Source organism: Bacillus rossius, chromosome 7 (genome assembly GCF_032445375.1).
Source record: "Bacillus rossius redtenbacheri isolate Brsri chromosome 7, Brsri_v3, whole genome shotgun sequence".
NCBI lineage: Eukaryota > Metazoa > Arthropoda > Insecta > Phasmatodea > Bacillidae > Bacillus > Bacillus rossius.
In genome coordinates this window covers 56,818,919-56,842,578 of record NC_086335.1, presented here as the reverse complement: position 1 = coordinate 56,842,578, position 23,660 = coordinate 56,818,919, and the positions used below count along the sequence as shown (strand labels likewise).

The following is a 23,660-nucleotide window of genomic DNA, read 5'->3' as shown; positions in this document are numbered from 1 at the left end:
TTCGAAGAAATATTGCCTGTTTTGCATCATGTCGCTAAAATAATGACGTAGTCCTCTTAACAACTATATTTCCATTTTTGCCTTCATTATTTTACCTTATGCCTAAACAATTAATATTGAGCGAATAAACTCCAACTGGTTCAAACACAACTTCCAAATATGCATTCGAAATATTTAAAGGTACACATTTTCGTACAAGAAAGTTCGAAGTGTGTACTGACCACGTTTTGGTTGGATGCTAGGTTCACCATAGGCTCATTCACGCAATTTAACTACCACATCATTAATTATACGTTTTGTTACAAATTATTTGTATTATTTGTGTTAATACAATATCATAATTTACCACGTATATTTACAATTGGGAGATTTTTGCTAGCAGACTGACTATTGAAATGATGATGTTTTGTTTTCGATTTGCTCTGCAACTAAAACACTAGAAAAAATCAAATGGAATTGACAACAAAAATGCATTTATTTACACACCGATTTTTGGTATGTTACTTTACTACTTTAATTAAGGATGATAAGCTGAGGTCCCAACGAGACCTTTGCGTTTTTTTATCTTTCTTTATCATGTCCTTATTATAACACAGAAATTGAATTCAGTTTATGAAATTTTATGCCCAGAAACTTTTTTTAACGTATTTCGTTTACAACAAGACTACAGACTATGTCAAACTATGTCAATATATTACAATTGATAACTGGCACGATGGTGTACTCTGAAAAATTACGATTTTAAATTAAAACAATGGCTAAACCTAACATGGTAATTTTCCATTTAAAACAATACGACGAGAACATTTAAATATTGTCAGCATACTTGTTATGTTACTTAACAAATATATCATATTTAATTTATGTAATTTTGTGATAAATCCATGCAAAACTAATGATAACAATACATTTGGTTCTACAATATGTGATCCAACGAGTTACATCTTTGCTTAACATGTTTCTTCGCCAATTTCATGCCAACCACACATAAGAAAAATTCAGTTTGGTGTTTACAAACAGATTCAGTTAAAATGTCTTTCTTGCGTATTTACTTTTACAATACAAACTTACAACTATGTACTGAAAATACTTTCCTCCCCTTCTTTTTTCAAATGCACATTTGTCGATGTTTTAAGATTTAATGGAAAACGAAACAAACGTAAACTTTTAATAATTTATTTTGAGTAATATTATTATTTAAAATAGGATTCAAACAATGCTCCCCCAAAACTGTTTACGCATAATTTGCAGAGCTAGACGAATAAACAATTTTACCTTTAGAATGAATTTTTATATTTTATGTAGTACGTATTACTTTTAATCCTAATTCTATACGCAACTTTTCACGAAATTTTTATTCACAGCATATTTATTACTACTGACACGATCTACACTGATTGTTATTAGGTAAATTTCAAGTAAATGCTACCTTTTGTAGCCGAACCCACGGTGTGAATTATGGGAAATTTTTATATAGTTTTTCGTTTCATGGTCCATAGACCTCAAATACAATTTGTGGATACGATAACTGCCGCAATTTTTTACCAATCACTTCTAAACTGATAAATAAGTTCTGACAGTGGAAATTTTCGATCAAGTTCGTTAATAGACAATATCTGACCAAAGTGGTAGAATTGGGGAAGGTTTTCCTAAAACCAGAAAAATCGCTATAACTCCCATAATATGAGAAATATCATATTCGTTTGAACGTATTAAAATTTGAATTTTGGTCTTAGCTATTTTTTATACGACCAACCATAACTGCAGGGGGTTGATAAAACAAGGGTTTGAGGACAATAAAAAAATCATAGCTCCCAATGTAGGCACAACTTCGGATCTATGAATTTTTGTATTATTGTTATAATTTTTATCTCAAACGTTTGTCTAAAACATTTTTGGATTAGAGAAACGTTTCCTGAAAGGGGTCAAAAAATAAGGGCGAATTATTAAAAATAATTCATAAAGCGCCCTTAGTAGAAACACTACCAAATCCGTTCAAATGTTTTGTTAATCTTTTAATTTTGATCTAAAAATTTAGTCTAAAATATTTTTTGATTAGACGAACTGTTTTAAAGGGGTTATATAAATATGGGTTAGTTATAAAAAACCATTACTCCCTTAGAAGAAACACTATCAAATCAGTTCAAATTTTTTGTAAAACTTATAATTTTGTTCTAAAATTATTTTTTACGAGACGAGCCAATATTGCAAGGGGTTTAAAAACAAGAGTTGGAGAAGGAAAAAAAATCATAGCAAGGGCACAACTTTGGATCCGTACGATTTTTGTATTAATTTAATAATTCTAATCTTAAACTTATGTGTAGAAAAAATTTTGATTACACAAAAATTGCTGCAAGGGACTGAAAAAAGAGTGGTATAATTAAAAAAAATTACAGTTCCCTTCTTAGGCATACCATAAAATCCGTTCAAACTGTGCTTAAATCTTATAATATTCATCCAAAACATTTTGTCTAAGAACATTCTTGATAATACAAACCATAGAGGTATAATAGGTAGAGGGAGCGTTCACTATACCATGACATGTATAACTGTGTGGTCAACACCTATCACGTGACTTAAGGATAATTTGCGCGGGAATTCAAAGTTTGTTTCAGATTCGTAATTACAAAAGCATGAACGTAACGATTCTGTAGGCGTTCGCTGATCATTAAATGAGAGTATTTATACCTTTGGGAGTGTTAGATGTGCTATTCAGAGAAAATATTTTACCAAACATGGATTTTCTCTAAATAAGGCTGGAAAAGACTTGAGTGAAAAATTCAGCAATGTAGTTAAACAGTTACTTAAGAAGGAAGATGATGTTCCTCTTTATTTTAATGATAATTTAATGATTGTTCCAAAAAACTTGTAAACGTACATGTGTTCTTTGTTGTTAAATTGTAATACATACTATACAAAAAAATATAACTTTTAAATAGGTTAGTGAGTAACTAGTTTGATTCTACAAAAAAAATTCAAATAGAAACCACTTTTGATTATAATTTTGAAATTATGAGTAAAATAAATAGTTCCTAAGATAAGTTAAATAATATTACTCTTAATTTAATTAATCAAAATGTTAGAGGTGCTGTCACCCACCTCTCTGTGAGGGATAGCTGGGAGCACCTAGCAGGGTTACTGGCAAATAAATGTAATTTTTTTTTCAGTTAACTTTTATTTTATTTTGTGAGGTGATTTAATGTGAATTATATGGTGGAAAGTACTCACAAAAAAATTGCTAAATTTTCTTTTCTTAACGTACAGTATGATCAATGTGGTAATTTTCCAAATAGAATAACATTCTCAACAGCAACAGCTATTGGTAATATATTTAAGAATAACTAAAAATTATCATTCATTTAGTACAGGGGCTATTTTAAATGGTCAGTCTGAACATGATCCACAGGTTTTGAGCATAAATTATAATTTAAGTAATGTAAATAAGTCTATAACAAAAGTTAGATATAAACAAATATATGACAGCTCTCTTAAATTACTATAATTTTCTTTAGTCAAAATCTTGGGAGCCTTTAATGTTTGAATCTGATTCTTACAACTTTATAACAATTTTCAAAAGATTTTATTATTTCATTTCAATGCTTGTTGCCCCATAAAATACTGTAGTACTCCCAAAAAATCTATATATCAAAATGCATGGCAGGGCCGTAGCCAGGATTTTGTGAAAGGGGGGGGGGGGTGTCCCATTTTGTGAAATGGGAGGGGGGTCCAGTTTTTCATGAAAAGGGGGGTGGGTGGGTTAAGTTTTGTTTACATATTTTTCATTGAGTTAAATAAAACTCTGTCACACTAACATCTTAGGAAACAATTCACTTATAGAAGTCCATTACTTACACACATAAATTAAAGTAGTGATTTTGCTAGAGAAAAGACAGATAAACATTTTATATTTTGGATTTGTGTGGGAAGAGGGGGGAGGGATGCATTGTTGTAGGCCGCTATGAGGATTACAATAATACTTTCAAATTAATCCCTGTGTAACCTTGTGTATTGCTTATAATTTTCTTATTTTGATTTCACTGGCTCTTATTGTTTTAAAACCCTGAAGGGAAAAAGGGGGGGGGGGGTTCCGTAACACCTCCCCCCCCCCCCCCGGTTACATCACTGTCCAAGGTTAACAAAGGGTATAGCTAAATCTTGTCAAGTTAAAAGAGACATATCTAAAATCTAGAAATACGGGTCTCCTTGAAGATAAAATTTATTATAAAAAATATAGTAAAAATTAAAAAAAAATAAATATATAAATTAAAATGAAAAAGTAAAAACATTAACAACTCTTCAAATAAAATCAAGACTTTGTGAAATATAGTAAGATCTTAAAAATCTACTTTTCATATACAAATGAAACTCTGTCTTACCTGATGTGTTGTGTGTGTGTGTGTATATATAAAAATAATTTATTGTTAACTTATTTATTTATTTTCGTCCATCTGAACATACAGACATTTGCACAAATGGTATAGGACACATCAAGAAATATAATTTAACATACAAACAGTAAAAGTTAAAAATACCAAAAATCCAGACATGGGAAAAAAATAATAAAACTGGTGTTACAGGTACATATACAGCTTCTAAAGATAAAATTTTAAATTTGACAGTTGACACAAGTTTAACACAAAATGGTTGCAGAAACATTAATACAAGTAGAAGTATAGGCTTGATACAATAATACAATTGTATACAGTTAGGCCCTACAATTTAAACAGTAGTAGTACAGTTACAATTACATATTTTACAATACAATTAAAACATATCTTAACATAACTACATGCATAAAGTTAAAGTAGTAATACAGTAGAGACAAATATTGTACAAGATATGAATTACGAATTACAGTAAACTCCCTATTATCCGCGCATGCTACGAAAAAAATACAGTACATATGTAAATCTGTATTTTATTACAAGTGAGCAAATTTGAACTCTACTGACGAGTGTATTGTGTGCAGTATACAGTAAAACGCAACAGATGTGCCCAGTGCGAAGGCGCAGATGACTCACGAAGCGGCTTTGCAACACATCGTCGGACTGCTTCACTATTTAGAGGAACAAGACGACGATGCGCAGTTGGCTGAAAAACTTATGTTGCGGAAATTCAATCAAGAATTAAGAAAAGATGTTTCCAAAGCAAGATACAAAAGCAACTGACTGATTTTTTTTTCCAAAAAGTTGTAAATTTTAAGAGTTGTGCTTTTTAATGTCTAATGAAGTGTCTGAGTACGTACAGTATGTACTGTATCCTTGTTACGAAGTAAGTACCGAGCACTTTTATGTTTACATCAGTGAAATTTATTGTATGTTAATTATTCAGTTAAATACTACAATTTTAGCATTATTTTATAATTTTTTCTGTAAATTGTAACTTTTACTGTAAATAAATTTTTAATATATTAAGTTGAAATTAATATTTCCTTTTTTGTTTCCCTTTTTCGGCTCTTTTGCGGATTATCCGCGATTTTCACTATCCGCTGTGGCCCCGCCACTTAATTTCGCGGATAATCGGGAGTGTACTGTATCTCGTAAACATTGAAATTGTATTTATAAATAATCAAAAATAAAGTAGGTATAAAGTGGAAGTTAAGGTTGTTCTATTTAGATAGTCTGCTGTGGAGTAGTAGCATTCTTGAAGTAGCAAGTTAAAAACTTTTTTTTTAAATTGTTGAAAAATTTTTATTTCCTTAATGTTCTGCGATAGGTTATTGAATAATTTTGCTCCTTTAAAATGCACTGTAATAAATACAAGGGCGCCCATACCTATGGTCAGGCGAGGGCCATGCCCCCCTCACCATAGCTTTCAGGAAAAGAAAAAAAATTAGGTGTTTTTGAAGATTTTTGGCAAATTTTAGTAATTTTTGGCACTTTTTGAAGGTCTGCTCACCCCCCCCCCCCCCTTTTTCATCCTATGGGCGCCCTTGAATAGATGTGATAGCGCAGTTCACCATTTCCACGTGTACGTTTTGTTTATGCCTTGTATTGTGTGTGTGAATCTGTGAATTAGTTTTGTATGAATTGTGCATAATTTTATAATTGATTTATTCTACATCTAGTGAGACTTGTACTACAAATAGATTTATGGAAAGTAATACAAATAAATAAAATAATATTGCTTTGTGTAACTGTTGCATTACTGTGATGCAAAAGTTATATTATGACTTTAGACCGAACTTACTGATTAATGTAAAGGCTAGTGCTTAATGCATTGCAATTTCGTAGTGGTTTTAATTATAAACTTCTTCACAAGTCTTTTTTTCTCATCCTCAGTGCATTACACTTATTTCTGTGGTTCTTTAGTCCATTTTTCACAATAGCAAGAAACTTCTTGGCCTTCCTCGGAGACTGAATATCCTGTTCATTTAAGTCACCAATGTATTGGTATCTTGGAGAAACATAACTGGTGCCACCTGTTGAGAGCACAACTAATGAAAAAATATTCAACACACAATTTGAACACAAAACTCACATCTCGATCAAATAACACAAAACAGACACTACACAGAAGTGACATAAATTAAATAAATTTTTTTATATGATAGTTGACACCATCTAGTAAAACATTACAGGGGTTAAATTGACTAATTTTCATTCATTGTAGCAAGGACAGATAGAATTTATTATATAATGATAATCATGAATTTAGCACACAAGTTTAGAACGCCATTAGTGGACATAATAAAGGATAATGTACTGTGAAGGAGGATATAGTGGGAGAAGAGGGGATGGCAACCAGGCAGTCCACAACCCAATTGCGTGCCACAGATAGAAATTTTTTTATGCATAATTCTACAAAACATATCAAGTCACACTCTATGAAATCAGTATAGGCTAACGTGTGTGCATTAAAACACTACTATCATAAGCCTACTCATAAAGAAAGTCATCAATAAAATATCAATAGTGCACCAGTTTTGTTAAACATTTTCACTGTATCAATTGTGGATGTAATACTAATTGATAAGCATAGTATGGTATTTACTCTAGGTGTAAATTCATAATGAAAGTTAAAATGCCCTCAGAAATTTACAACTGCAACTTCCAAGGCTCACTTAAACCAAGGATGTAGTAGTAGTGGGTATCCTACATCAGCACCAACTGAAATTTGAGTCACATGTCAATAACGAAGTTAAACAAAAACAGTAAGTTAAATTAATTTGTGGTACCTAGTTATAGTAATGTTGGTTTGGTGGATGTATTGGAATTTGAGAGAAAATACTTTACCAAACATGGCTGGAAAAAACTTGTTAATCGAAAAAATCTGCAAAGTAGTTACACAGTTACTTAAGAAGGAATATATTTATTTTAAGGTTAATTTAATTAATGTACCAAAAATTTGTAAATGTATGTTCTTTGTTTTTAAATTGTAACACATTTGTTCCTTGAGTCCACCAGACTTTTAAAACCTATAATGCATTATAATACTTTAACTGTGTCTTAATTAGGCTTTGAAAAGAATAAATCTACTGATAATGCAATATTTAAACTAACCACGGAAATCTTAGCTCTAAATAATCATTAAGATGTTATTAAAATTTTTATGACCTACCTAAGGCTTTATTGTGTAAATCATGAAATCCTTATTTAAAAACTGGAATACTATAGAATAAGAAATAATTTCAAAAATTTACTTAAATCTTACCTTAATTCTAGAATACAAAGTGTAATTACAAAAGATAACATGACATGAACAAATTCAACTTCTAATACTCGGATCATTTACCATGGAGTTCTCAAAGGATCTGTTCGTGTCTGTTTATTTATATAATTATTACTCTTTTATGTACATTTGTACTAATTTATCCTTTACATCTTTAGGTATACTCTTATATTGTTTTGTATGTTGTATCTTTTACTTATCTGTCTTACCTATTTGATGTTATATATATAAAATTTTATTATTATTATTGACTTATTTTACATCCAATGAGACTTGTACTCCAAATTTATTTAGGAATTTAATAAAAATAAATATAAAAAAATATTGCTTTGTGTAGGCCTATAACTTACTAAAATAGAATAGCTAGGTTACAACATTGTGTTGCATATTATATCAATGTATAACAATGATGCATTCAATTAACTATCCGGAGATCACTAGCCGAAATGATTACACACCAAGTGGATGCAATACTTTGTTGCACATTTAGGTGAAATATGATTATAACTTTGTTAAGTGATGTATTTCTTTACCTTCTGCCTCTGTTGACACATACGTTTCGGACGAGTATGTCGCCTTTGTCGTATCTCGGACATAACCTTGTTTACTTCTCTTTCCATTAGTGTCGTGACATTCCTCTACAACACAACTGTTTGACTGGTTTCCTCGGGTTTAGAGTGGTAAGCAAATGCGGAGGGAAATCGAAAATTGTGGGAACAGCAGTGTTCTTTAGCCATGTACCACCAAACTTCACTATATCGAAGCACTCCTCTTCGAAATGTTTGGAACATATTTTTGTCGCCGAAGTTGCTTTGAAATCTTGTCGTCTTACTTTGATTTCCCACAACCTTCTACGGTTTTCATCCTTCGGAAAACTGAAAAAGATACTAAGCGTTCAGCCACGAGGCCATATTTAACGAATGGAAGTTTCAGATGACATATATGATCGTGCCGCCGGCCCCGGAACGAGCGTGAGCGATGCGGCAGCCGGCCCCGGAACGAGCGTTAGCGGTGCGGCAGTTGCAGGAAGGTAGTTGCTGTCGCTAGACTCTTCTCAGCAACCGTCCTTAAGTCACGTGTTTTTCGAGCCAACCGTGTTGAACACGCATTTGTGACGTCACGCTCTCTCTACCCATATTACCTCTATGATACAAACCATTGCTGCAAGGGGTTTTGAAAACTTTGGTATGGAATATGAGAATAATTAAAAGCTCTTTATCATGTACTCTATGGAATTAATTTTTGTTTTTGTTTACATTTTTAGTGTTGCAAATATTTTTCTAAATTTTATGTTACAAACCATTACTGCGTGGGGTGGGAATAAAAACGATAGAAATATAAAAATGTTATTACTTTTTTAACAAATATTTTTATAAAACTTTAGAAACTTTTCCTAAAACGTCAAGCTGAAATAATTGTTGATAAAAAGAACAATAAAAACCGAAGTTGGGATTATAAAAAGCAATACCTAACCTTAATAAGTATCAATTTAATCGAATTTTATTTTTATTACCTTTTTTTAATATTACCTTAAACCTTTGTCCAAAGGATATTTGTGTACGACTACGTATTAGTGGCAAGGATGAAAAGTAGTGTTTGAAGGTTGAAAACAATTACATAACTACTTAGTAGGTACAATATTAAATTCGTTTAGACATTAAATGCTGAATGTATTGAGTTGTGAAAAAACATTAAAAATAGTTTCGCTGTCTGGAATGCAAGAAAATGTTTAGTCGGACATTTTTTAATATTGGGTAAAATATCTATAATAGGATGTTATGTACATTAAGTTTTTAAAATGTTCCAGGAGTTTGTAAAAATCTTCAAATCACTTTCACTTTGAAATCTACGTACGCCTGTAGGCTTTGTTGAAATAGATTGTTTATATCTATTTACAGATGCACACGAGATAGTTACATAAATGAATCATCCAGTGTCAACAAGTTACCAATTCCAAATTAATATGTTTCAAAAGGTATCTAATATCAATACAAACTTTTAATATATTATCTTCGAAATATATCTTTTGACTTTTTTTAAATAGATGTTTCCTAATGCATTATGATAAACACAATAAAAACAAATTTAATTGGAAAATTAGTAAATTCACTTTGAAAAAGTTAATGCATAAAGTGGCTAACTTACATTCTGCACTTAACGATTCAAATGTTGTTAGGTGTTTTACATTACCTGGAAGACATATATTAATATTATACAAATTGAAACCAAATAACAAAATTTGCTTCTTCGTTTTGCTGATGACGTGCCTTATAACATGTATATTTTCTTTGAAATTCTATCCAAATCGGCTGCAACAAAAGACCTAACTATAAAATGTGTTCAGCAATATTTTTGTTTTAAATTACAGCATTTTAAAACAGATTTTGAAACTTATACAATTTTTATTTCTATAAATTTAGCAATATTATGCACGCAGAAAAAATTCTCTTTTCTTTATTTAAAATACTTCGCAATGAAAAATCAGATACATCAAGTCACGGTTAGCTTTTCTAAGGCCTCGTAGGTTTATTATATATATTTAAATGAAATTATTTACATTAAGAAGATTAACGGATATTATTGTTGGCAAAACAGTTCACAATTATACTGAAAAATTTGGACGTCGTTTGACTAAATGGTTTTTGATTTATGGCGAGTTGAGTTTGACAGATCAGAAATAGCGGACGCGCAAACACACTCCTTGAGCCTTACACAGCCCAGCTACGTCGCAGGACGAGTTCGCTTCCCCCTCCCCAACCTTTCCTGTTTTGTTCTTCATAACGGCCCAACCCTGCCCCAACCGCTCCAGCTAGACACAGTGGCGGCAGCTAATCCTGCTTGATTGACAGCAGCTACCCAGCTACGACAGTGCCCTCTATGAAAAGATTCTGTAACTGTTTGCAAGTCTATTTCGTGGCCTCCGTGGCTCCTCCACGATTTTGTCATTTCCTCCTTCCGCCTCCGACCAGTCGCTTACTCTTAAGGCTCTGGTTACAATGGCCAGGAAACGGAGCCGGATCACGTAAACGGAAACGTATCTTCCGGAACATTTCACTATCGCGTCTGCCGCTTCGCTTCCGCAATGCGCGCAAACGTAACAAATGGCAACCGATGAGATCGCATTTCATGGTAACAAAATATATATTTAATTGAAAAATATGTATGTTATGCTTCGAAGTCATAATAGCACGGGCAGAATTTACATAAAGAATAAAAATACGTGACAAAGTAATACTAAAACACTAGATATCCTTGTACTTAAAAAAGAAGTATTAAAGGCATTTCTACCACCGCAGACAAATACTCCATTTCTACCACCGCAGACAAATACTCGGCTTCTATTGGTCATGCGGAGTAATGAAAATGAAAGAGCTCACCATTGCCGATCTAATCCTTACGGGCCAATACTTTAATAGGGACAATCGGACAATACGGGAAACTGGTAAGAAATACGCGAGGCTATTTTATGCTAGCGAACCTGGCGGCGTGGAATGTACCTACGTTCTGAAGTGCGTGAAAGTAGTCCACAGTAGTGGCATCTAGCGGCGTGGAGTGGCACACAGCAACGGGAAATCCTTATTTTCACAGACGAGAGAGCCAAAAGCCCGACCGTGCATCTTCGGTTGTTTTTTTTGGTTCATTGTAAATAAATATGGCGGTTTTGATGAAAGGATACTAATGGTCAATTAGGTTGCTACATTTAAAATACTTTATAACATTGTGGACGGTTGATTTGGATAGGATCAGGGACGTCGGAACAGGGGGGGGGGGGGGGGGGCAGCAGGGGCGAGTCGCCCCCGTGCTGTTATGCATGCAGGGGGGGGGGGGCGAGAGTAGCATTTCGCCCCCCTCCTTTTCCCCAGAATAAATGTTTGGTGCTAGTAGTATTTTTCTCAACCAATAGTTACAAACGCTGCATTGGTGATCACATTGATTAGAAATAATATGTTCAAGCTACCAATGTTCACACGTTAAGAGTGGGATAAATAGCTACTAGAAATTCCAGCTGCTTGAAGCGTAACATTTGCGCCTGATATTGTACGTTAGACCGATATTGCTCGCGATAGGCGACACTTCTCAGTCCCACGATAAGGACCGAAAGGGGTACGAGGCAGTCGGACTTAGTTTTCCTTGCTGTCGCTGTGTTAGCTCGAGATATATGAATGGATGTTCATTTATAAATGGCAAAAACAAACGCACGTTTTGTAAAAGGTAATGCTTGTGGTAAATTACATTTGTCTGTGCGAATAAAACGGAATAGAGGTAAAAATCTAGCAAATTGGAGAGAGAAAAATAAGTAAGTACACAAATTAGTTATAGTATTCATGGGTCGTTTTCAGTGTATAGCTTCAGGCAGTGTTATTAATAAAAACATGTGTTTTTTTTTACCTCGATTTAAGGTTAAAGGAAAGCACAAAGAGTGAAGAAAGTACGCCAATTGCAGAAACTACATCTGAGAATGCTAAAAGCAAGAATAAATTATGTTATGAATAGTTTATATTGTGTATTTTATTTTTACTTCAGTAACTACTATTCATGAAATATACATTATATAAAATACATTTTAGTGTTAAATTGGATACAAACAAGATATACTTTTATATGCTACGTAATGAAACAACATGATAGCTTTGAAAACTTGTAGGTAATATTTTTATGTATATTATCAATTTGTATGTAACCGCGAGGTAAACTATTGTAACTTATGTATTTTGTTTACAAATCAGCTCTACAGTTGTGTGTAATTATTCGTATTTTGTGCTGTGCTTTTAGTGTTGGAACTGCAAAATCTGTAAAACTTATCCCCCAATAAATGCCTTGCAAAGTAATATCCCACGGTATATTTAGTTCATTTAATATTTATACAACTATTATTATTTGGTTGAAAATAATATGTATGCAAAGTAACCTAAAAGCAACTAAAAATTATTAATTGTATATCCACAATCCAGTTAAATATTTGTAAATAAACGGTACTATAAAATATATATGTGCAAAGAATACTCTAAGAATAATGTAAATGAGGTGGACGCGAATGCAATGACAAGAGAAATGCAGAATAACCCGACAAGACATGTGTTATCGAAAACCAGACCTTCCTATACACCCCTTCTCCACATTCGTCAACAAGGCGCACATAACAGCCGGAACCCAACCACTCTAATGGCGAGGATTATCTACAGCGCTCGAGTTTTGCCGAAGGGATGGAATAAAAGTGTCCTATCTCCAAACAGTGAAGTGGCAAATTTTCGACTCAAACAAGAATGTGCAGTGACTTACGCGTGTGCAAGTAATTCGCAATTGTATGAATTTAATTATTTCCAAAAATCATAAACTATAAAAGAATGTTGCATATAAATCGTTCAGTTTTTTACGTTTTTGTAATTCCGATTACTTTATTTTATGCAAGTTGTCAAATTTGCGCTAATATAAACCTTTTTACTAATTAATTTTGCTTATTAATAACAACATTAACCACATTCTGACAACTGGGATCAGTCATTATGCCTTTCCTCAATAATGTGTAAAAATCTCATTCATCTGCATTAACTGGTTTGACCTCTACTTGCCGTCGCATTGACCACTAAAACAGCTCTACATGAAGCCCAATATCTATTGACATTAAATTCCAAGACCGAAGCTAAGGGGTAGATCACATGGGTTAGGTTATTTGTCACCCATTACCCACGATATTTTAATCCATATTTAATACATACTACGTCATCAAATTCTTGGAATGGTATATTTAATATTTTGGTTCGGAAACTCATTAAATAAGCACAATTTTGCATCTAAAATTCCAAATTTTTCCGGGGGAGGGCCCCCGGACCCCCCATTTTAGGACGGTGGTAAGTGTGATACATCTTTTCGCCCTCCCACTCAAGAAAACGTTCCGACGTCCTTGGATAGGATAGCTACATAAAAGATACGGAAAAAAAGCATGAACTTCAGGTTTTGACTCTCTCGTTTGTGAAAAGAAGGCTTCCGGAAAGCAGCGCAGTAAAAGTGTTAATTGGCCAGAGTTTCCCCGTGTTGTCGTGTTGGCGACATTGAGTCCGTCTCCGTTCTGCGTTCGTTGTTGTGTGTTAAGGTGGGTTTAAAATTGAAAATTAAGAATTAAGACTTAAGACTTAGTCGGATACTTACCAGATGACTCTATGTAAACTAGTGGAATGGTTTATGATTGTCGTGTGTGAATTTTGACGGGTCGTGTGCGAACCATATGATGACTTAAGACTTAACAGAAATGGTTATATTTTATATTTTTCGTTAAGACTTAAGGGAAGCGACCAATCACAACAAACCGGAACCTTTCAACCGGATGTTTATGTCTTATTATTGGACCGAGCGAGGCAGTATTTCGGGTTAGAATTCGTATATTTGTCATTTGTAATCATCATCCATTTCGAAAAATAGATATCCCATTTGTAAATAACCTATTTCAAACCTGATTCTCCGTTTCGAACAATGGCCGACCATGTGTTTTGTGCTGTGATTGGTTAGAACTAACGACTTCTATGTCAATCATAAACTGGAAAATGTAGTTTTGACTTAGTCGTGTGCTCGATGTTAAGTTATAATTCTTAAGGAAATAAATCGTAAACCCAGCTTAACTCTGCGGGAGCCCGGAACGAGGCGCCATCTTGTTGTCGCAGCCAGCATCCACTCGGCCGCCACGCCCGTCGGCTCGCTGCTGAGCGGGCTGGTCGCCGACCGCTTCGGGCGCCGGCTGGCGCTGCAGGCGGCCGCGCTGCCCTACGCCGCCGGCTGGGTCGTCATGGCGCTGGCCCGCTCGCACGCCGCCGTCATCGCCGCGCGCGTCGTCTGCGGCTTCTCCGTGGGGCTGACGGCCGCGCCCGCCCAGGTACCTCCCAGGTACCTCTGTCGCAACTCAGAGACGCACAAGATACAATCTTATACGTGGGGCACCTGTATTTCGCGAACACATTTCGTGTCAAGGTATTTCAAAAAACACTGTAGCTTTTCTCCCGTGGTTATTGGCATTGGCGTAGCTGTGTTCATAAAGTTGGGGGGGGGGGGCAAATAATGATTTTGATGTCATGTAAACCCTTTTCCCTCTTACTAAGATGGGGAGTCTGGGGGTCGTCCACCGGAAAATTTTGGTTTTAAAAGTGCAAAATAGTGCTTTTTAAGCAGTTTTTGTATCTAACCAATGGATACATCGATGTTAAAATTATTATTGTTTCTTTAAGATAAAATTTGAAGAGTGAAGAAATTACAAATAAAGTTGGGCAGAATAATATTATAAAATAAAAATATCACGGTCTAGAAAGTTGGGGGGGACAGTCCCCTCCACCCAAAAAGTTCAGGGGGACACGTCTCCCCTGTCACCCCCCCCCCCCCGGTTCCTACGCCCTTGGTTATTGGCTGAGGTCGGAGAGAGGTGTCGTCCCGCTCTTTACGGGGCCAATGAGAATGTGGTCACTTGTACTGCTGCACCCTCACAATTTGCCATGACTCTTAGAAGAAGCTACAGTGTTTTGTGAAATACCTTGACATGAAATGAAATCATGAAATACAGGTGCCCCTACTTATAAGTTATGCCTGTTATAAGTTGTGATAGTTCCAAGTTATGTTGTTCTGTGTTGTGTGTTTCTAAGTTATGATCGTTCTAACTTATGGCTGTTACAAGTTATGTGTTTCTAAGTTATGTGTGGTTCCCCCTCCTCCTAGACCTTCCAGCACCTTCCACAGGGGCGTAGGAACCGGGGGGGGGGGGCAGGGGAGACGTGTCCCCCTGAACTTTTTGGGTGGAGGGGACTGTCCCCCCCAACTTTCTAGACCGTGATATTTTTATTTTATAATATTATTCTGCCCAACTTTATTTGTAATTTCTTCACTCATCAAATTTTATCTTAAAGAAACAATAATAATTTTAACATCGATGTATCCATTGGTTAGATACAAAAACTGCTTAAAAAGTGCTATTTTGTACTTTTAAAACCAAAATTTTCCGGTGGAGGACCCCTGGACCCCCCGTCTTAGTAACAGGGGAATGGGTTTACATGACATCAAAATCATTATTTGTCCCCCCCCCCCCCCCCCAACTTTATGAACACAGCTACGCCAATGGATGACCTTCCAGGGCCATGGCGGGCATTCTGTGAACGAGGAGGGCTCGACTACAAGTGGAACTTATCTTTGGAATTGAATTTGAAGAAAATTGATTGTTACACTAAAATCTCAGGGAATATAGTACACCTTTAGAACTCCAACATTTACGCTTAGTAGTTTAGTAAAATTTCTTGGATATACGCCATTGCAGTTTTGCACTGTTTTGCATGCGGTCGAATAGGAAGATGTCAAGGTGGTGGAGGAGGGGGGGGGGGGCGGATAGGTACTTAGCAGAGCATGCTATATGCTGGTTATAACAGCCTGAGGGGAAGACAGCAGGGGAGAGGTAGAAATGGCACAGCAGTGATGCTACGGAATTCTCGTAACGCTGCTTGTGTTTGTCTACTCCTTAGCTTTCGTAACGGCTGACTGATGATGCCATATTTAGTTTATTTCATTTAAAGAATCTAATATTTATTTATTCGTGTGGAAGAGTTATTGATTAGTGCAATAAATTTTGTAACTAGCATTCATTTTTATTTGGATATGTAGTTTGATCAAAAATGAAAATAATTTATCTCTATCTATACCTAAAAAGCAAGACGTTTCACTTCTATCGTGCGTGGACTACGTGGGCACAATTTTTTTTCGGCTGGGATGATATATGATACTACATGTGGACATCGATATAAATTTATGGTTGGCCGTCACATTCTTCATTTCTATATTGAAATGGGTAGGAATCCATTTAGCATAATATTCAGATAAGTTGTTTCGTAATTTAACTTTGATGTACGGAAACCATGTAATAGTTTTGCAATAATGTCTGAAATTTTCTGAATGCATGCTATATTTAAATATGCTTCTCAAAATTACTCAAAAGTTTTCATTCCTGTATAATCAGATTTATAGTTACGCTCATCACTGACTTCATTATCGTTTAACGCCCAAGTGATATGTAGGTATACCTTGGAGACGCATATCATTAAGCACAAGTATTAGCCTACACCATAGAGATGTGTATAAAATAGTAAATGGAAGTATAACAGTAGAGTAACTTTTGAAATACAGCTACATAAGTGGAACACGCCTTTAGTGATTAGATTAAAATGGTTTTTTATATTTATCATTTTTCAAAACCACCTTACAACCAACTACGTGTATAATTACAAATTATAATTTAAAAATAAAAAAGCTTTTACCATTGAATGAACAAAAAATTTAAAAATCATAATTATATTTAAGTTTTTTGGCCAACAGCAAAATAGATGTCTCTCTCTTACTTTTACGATACCAAGATGATGGCAGTTAATACCTGTACGCTCTGAAGTGTTGCACTCTTACCTTACTGCATGTAGTAGATAAAATAACAGTAAAGAGTTAAAAAAAAAAGTGTCTGGGTTTTATCCAACACTTGTCAACCTGGCAGGTGTGGAAAACCTTCGTGGTCTACAAAACTAACCTCACTCCGAAGCAAAAGCTGCTCTGCGTGATGCCTGTCTCAAAATGGCGGACAAAGGATACACAACGAGGCTGGGGAGCACACCTTGGATGGCTATGCTATGATGCCCCAAAGGGTGCACAACAGTTTATAAATTAGTGGAATGGCCTGAAGTTTCATAACTCATATTTCCTATATTTAACATTAAGAAATGGTTATTACATATATCGTGTTGAAACCAATATGGCGTCTTTACATATATCGTGTTGAAACCAATATGGCGTCTCTTAGTTATCTTCACCCCCATGTGTGTGTGTGTGCCACGGACGCAGATAATCCTGGGCGAGGTGGCGGAGCCGCGGGTACGAGGCATGCTGTCGGGCACGCCCTTCATCAGCTACTCGCTGGGCATCCTGCTGGTGTACGCGCTGGGCGCCAGCCTGCCGTGGCGCCTGGCGTCCTGGCTCGCCACCGCCGTGCCCCTGCTCGCGCTGCTCGTCTTCTGCTTCCTGCCCGAGAGCCCCGTGTGGCTGGCGCGGCGCGGCCGCGTGGAGGGCGCGCGGCGGGCGCTGCTGACGCTGCGCGGCGGCGATGCCACAAAGGTCTCTCCGCTCTCTCCAGAGAGAAAACTTAAGATTCACTTACTACAAGCCACACCCCCTATTAATCTGCGTTCATCATAGAAAAGAGAGGGAGGGATAGAAAGGCCACTCTCTGAATAACAGCTAGAACGCTATTTGCAGCACTTTTGTGGCCGTGCACAGTAATAATTTGTATAAACATTGGTGGAAGAATGACCTAAGTAGCTATTTATGCTAAAACCACCTATGTCACAAGCTAGCATTTTCGTACACGTGGCGGCATTTTATTTTACTTAATATGTAATTTTATACTCAATTTAACAATATACCTCAATGAAAATATGGCCACTAAATAATTGAATAAATAAACGCCAGATAATTTCCAGTTTCCACCTACGAAGCAATAAGCAAGTAGCAAGCAAATAACCTAAAGTCCTAAACAAAAATACGAAAGAAAAATTGCCGCCATTACAAATGAGCCTTGGCAACGGATCGTAAACAAAGATTGAGCAGTGAGCACACTAGCGCTCTTACGGCCGTGCACACAAACAAAACGTTGTTCAAGCATCTCTCTAATGAGTGCACATCCCGTGGCGTTCATGCATCTTTGGATTTGTAAAATTAGTTATGTGGGGTTAGGATTCTTGCACAAATAATACGTAAATAGTTTTTAAAATATTAATTTTTATCCTCTGGTTCTTAATTTATTTTCACTCACTTAAGAGAATAAATGTAGAATGGATGAAGCGACATCTAAAATCATGAAGGAAAAAAACTAATACTTCCCACTTCAGATTTATGTTAGAGACTGATTGGAGTAAAATTAATCTAAGGCTTCCATTAAGATCGTAGATTGTGAGTGTGAGTGTGTGTGTGTGTGTGTGTTGAGTGTGAGTGTGAGTGTGTGTAGTGAATGAGAGAAGCTGTTAAGTGCCGTTTTTTTTTTTTGTAACTAGCATACATCGTTCTTTACACACAAGTGACAAAGTTAACGTCTAATTTGTCACCAGGTTTTCTAAATACACTATATTTCTTAGGTTTTAAATATAATACTATCCTTCAATTGTTAAATTAATGCTAGTTACAGTAAAAATTTGCTATTACAGCTTACCATTTTTAACATTTTGAAGTAGTTAAAGGCACTCAGCACAAGCATGTGTTTGCAGGTGAAACAAGAACTGGCCGAGCTGTTGCGACAGTTGCCACCGGATAATGGCCGCCGCTCAAGCCTACACAACATCGCGAGCAGCCAGAACAGCATCGGACTCCTGGGCAGCCAGAAGATCCTCTCCAGCATCAAGAACACGATTGCGAGGCCGCGCGCGCTCGGAGCCTACCTGGAGCCGCACAACCTCAAGCCCTTCCTCATCGTGCTGGCGTTCGGGCTGTCGCAGGCCGTCTGCGGCACCTACATGGTCATCTTCTATGCCGTCGACCTGGTGTCGAAGGCCGGGCCCGGCGGCGGGGGACGAGCCGCCACCCTTCGACCCGTTCGCCACGGCCGTGCTGACGGCGATCGTCCGCCTGGCCTTCGTGTGCCTGGCTTCGGGGCTGATGTTCAGCGTGGGGCGCCGGCCGCTGGCGCTGGCGTCCGGCTGCGCCTCCGCGATGACGGCCCTCGCGCTGGGCGTGCTGCTCTCTGGCGAGCCGTCCCCCTGGGTGGTCGCCGTTCTTCTGCAGGTGTTCGTGGCCGCCAACACGGTCGGCTTCTTCATCCTCCCGGGCGTGTGCATCGGGGAGCTGCTGCCGGCGTCCGTGCGCGGCTCTGCCGGCGGAGTCATCTTCATGCTCTTCAACCTGTGCCTTTTCGGCATGGCCAAGGTGTTCCCCGCCATGTCGCGCAGCATGGGCGGCCACGGCCTTTTCTGGTTCTTCAGCGCGTGCACGGCACTCACCACCGTGTTCCTCTACCTGTTCCTGCCCGAGACGCGAAACAAGACGCTGCAGGAGGTTGAGTACTACTTCAGGCAGGACAACATCCTGTGGAGGCCGCCACAGAAAGGAAAACCTGCTAAAGCTGCGGCAGTATGTTAGCACATCGATGATGGAAAATCGCTTTTGTGCCTTCAACCTGCTGTTACCGTTCAAGTATCGTAAATTAAAAATATTTATTTTTCTTCGCACAATCTACATCCAGTGCAAGAACCAAAACAGGATTACCCAACAGAATTATCTAGTGTCTGTATAGGACAGTACTTACCATTTGTGTATTATAGTCAACTATGAGAGAAAAGTAGAATCTACTAGTCATTTGTGTAGTGTATTTTGTAGTGACTTATTTATGACAAAGAATGTTTGCTATTTATATGAATTTATGTAACTGTACCACCTATTTTAATAAAAATACTTATTAAAATGCATCTGCAGATTCAATTTCATAACACAAATAGTGGAACGAGAAGCTCACGTACATGACTAGGGAGGGGAAAGTACTAATAATTTGAATTGAATTTTCCCTCGTAAAACTCCATATTTATCAAGTGTAAGTTACCATTCAGAAGTTAACATCTGAACTACATGGTTTTGTTACTAGTTAATATTTCACTAAATCCAAATGTATTTTTTATCAATTTCATAATTATCCATTGAATTATTAGGAACTGGAAAAATTAGTATCTATTTTCCCCAAATCAGAATTTTATAAATTAGCATCTATTGCCTTATTGTTGGAGACAAGATTTTATGGTGATATTATAAGACAAATTTCGGTGTAAAAAAAGATTTCGGTGTTACATGGTTTTAATTTTTTGCTCAAAATACCCACGGCAAAATTTTCTTACTTTTCTGTACGACATGCAAATTTATTAAAACAAATATTAATAAACACTAAAACCTCATGATCTAATTACAATTAAGTTCATTTGCAAGTTCATAAATTCAAACTTAAATAACTACTAAAATTTTCACGACTTAATTACAATCACATACACTACAAAATTACACAATTAAGCACTTCCAAAGTTACTATTAAGACAGTTTTATTGAAATGCTATCATAGTTAAATTTTCCGCATTTTCTGGTGTGAGACTAACTACCAGTGAGTACCTGAAAAATGAACATTCTGCATCAACATTTGATGTTGGGAACCAGATTGCCCTTTAACTGGCTTGAGCAAATTCACTGTAGTCCCCTTTAAGGGAGCAAAGTACTTTTGCAACATCAATTTGGCTTGTTTCTGGCAATGAAAGTTTATCCTCAATTATTTTTTTGAAAGCAACATAGCCATGTATGAATGTATCAATGGGAAGATGGGAAACAGAAGGCAAGTTATGCAGAGACTTCTGTAGGTTTGCATCTTCTATGCTAACCCTACTCACATTTCTTGGGTTGAACAGCAAATTAATGAAATTAAACTCTCTTAGACAAGGATCATTGTCAATAAGCTCACCCAGTTTCATTTCACATTTAAGTGAAGTCAACTTTAGGCACTGTTTCACATTCTGCTGTTTCACTGTGCAAGTTCAGATAATTTTTCATTCGCATTGGAGGAAAATACACCAACACTCAAAAGATTAAATTTTGTTTTGATGTCGTTTTGATGAGAGAACATGTGCTGTGGGGTAGGATGATCCTTACAGAAGGGTAAGCAAATCGACTAAAGATGCACAATTTTGCAACACAAATAAAGCTTGTAGTTCTGTCACTTTTATCTCTTCTAGTGTCATTTCTTTCAAAAATTTAACTCCACTGTTTTCATTACTGATTTTGTCCAGAAACTCAATGTCATGCAAATGCTCATTAATGTAGTCAACAGACTCAAACCAAGTATTCCATCGAGTTATTACCGGCTGAGGAAATAACTTGTGCTTCGAAACATTTGATGGATATTTTGCCTTTAGAAATTCAATGTACTGGTGTTTGCGCTTTCTTGTGTTGAGGAAAGCTTTTTTTCACTTTCACCACAACATTATTACCTAAGTTCCTCCATGTTAGTCTGCCACACAACTCCAACCAAATGCATTTTGTGTGCCCAACACTGAACATAGAGTAAATGATCCCCAAACAGACCCTGCAGTGTTGTGGCACATTTTCTCATGTACCGTGCCGAATCAGATACAAATGCTACAATTTGTTTATACTGCACCTCATACTTTTGAATAACGTCAATAACTGCATGGGCACAAGATGATGAGTCTGCAAAGTCCAGCACAACAGATGCAGCGAGAAATACTGACTGTGCTGTGGATGGTTCTAGTGTTTTAAATATGATGTTGAAAACATAACACCCCCCTCTGTCAGTGGTCTCGTCACACAAAATTACAATAGGTTTATCTTTTACTGCCGTTTTAATGTCTTCTTGTTTTTTATCTGCTACTACTGGTATGTATCTTTTGCGAAGCCAGTCGGCGGTTGGGAGATCACCACCACCCTTCACAAACTCCTTGAACCACTCCCGTAGTTTTGGATGATCCAGCTTCTCCACTGGCACGTTGGCAGACAAAAGCTTCTGTCGTTTTTAATAAAAACTCTTCTTTGTCGTCCTTTACCTTTTTCGCTAAGTTTTCGCATTCTACTATGGAAACTTGTCATTTAACCGATGAGTTTTGCCTCAAACGCTTATGTTTCTCACTAGTGACATGTTTCACAAGCGTATCGCGTCTCTCGTAGTATAGCCTGCAGTTACAGAATTTGCACATTAAAATGTTATCACTGACATAAAATCCTTCGCTTGAAAATTCTTTCGATCGGTTACTGGCAGAAACCTTCGTTTTAGGCATTATCAAAAAATTTTAATCACATAGGAAGAATTTAACCTCTTAATTCGCAAAAACTTACCGTGCTGGAAAGATCAAAACAATGGAGAATAGATGCGAATACAAATGCATACCGAATACCAACATACGTACGTGAAAATTAATACCAACATAAACATGTACTATTTATTATTTACAATCGTTACGTTAAGCAGGGTTAATTTTATTTTCGTACCCTTCGTACTTTATTTTAAATAAACAGTAAAAGCAATGCACTTTAGTGTGCAATATTTTAATTATTAAAAAAGTAATCTTAGAAAAACATTTTTTGGACGTTTGTTATTTTTGTATTTACAGAAAGTGAACGGTGGCCATTGTATCATAGTTATCAACATCTTAAATTATTACGGTACACAAGATTACATTGTATTAAAAATATTATGTTAATTCCGAGACTTCATTTAAAATCTTCAATGAATCACCATCGCATATAATATATATGGCTGCTAGTTACTGTCAGAAATATTTGTTTGTGCTGAAGATAGCGAATTGTCCTTACAGAATGGAAATAAAATCGTAAATAATCAGGATAGACGAGATTTCGTGACATATCGTGGATTTCGCACAATTTTGTTTTATTTTGTGTTTTCAAGCGGTTTTCGGTGTTATTTCTTTTTATCGCGCATTATCATATACTCGTGTCTCTACTTATTGTTGTGAAATTTCCTTGAACATGCACCTTATTTAAACCTTAGATTACATATTCAAAATGTTAAAAAAGAAAATAATGTTTGAAAACTTACACTTTTGTTTTTGTAAAAAAAGGTTTCTGTCACTGCCTTTATAAGTTAAATTTAAATGCTTATTTTGCTTTAAATTTAGTAGTTTTAAAAAGTTAAGCTATTTACATATAAACAGGCATATATAAATATATATGCTTCTTTTTTGCTAATTTTATATATTTAGGTTGAAAATGAGCAAAATTAGCAATAAAAGTATAAATTAGCAAATAAATAGCACCTTCAGCATGGTGTTAATTTTTCTGGCCCCTAACATTATTACTGATATGATGTGCAATACTGTTATGACTGTGCCATGACTGACTGCCACATTGAGAGACAAGATTATATGGTTTTACTTTAGTTCTATTTTATTTTTAAAACAGAGGATTTTGGTTTATTTTAATTTTAATAAAAG

The 23,660-nt window shown here is 36.0% G+C and overlaps 1 protein-coding gene across 1 annotated transcript in view; it reads left to right on the top strand.

The window, feature by feature from the left end:
* LOC134534570 (facilitated trehalose transporter Tret1-like) overlaps positions 1 to 19,803 on the top strand; it is a 55,719-nt gene extending 35,916 nt beyond the window's left edge. The window contains 4 exon segments of the mRNA XM_063373052.1: positions 14,328 to 14,536; positions 17,521 to 17,790; positions 18,936 to 19,268; positions 19,270 to 19,803. Coding sequence (XP_063229122.1) covers positions 14,328 to 14,536; positions 17,521 to 17,790; positions 18,936 to 19,268; positions 19,270 to 19,803 — 1,346 coding nt within the window.
* Positions 19,804 to 23,660: the final 3,857 nt, after the last annotated feature.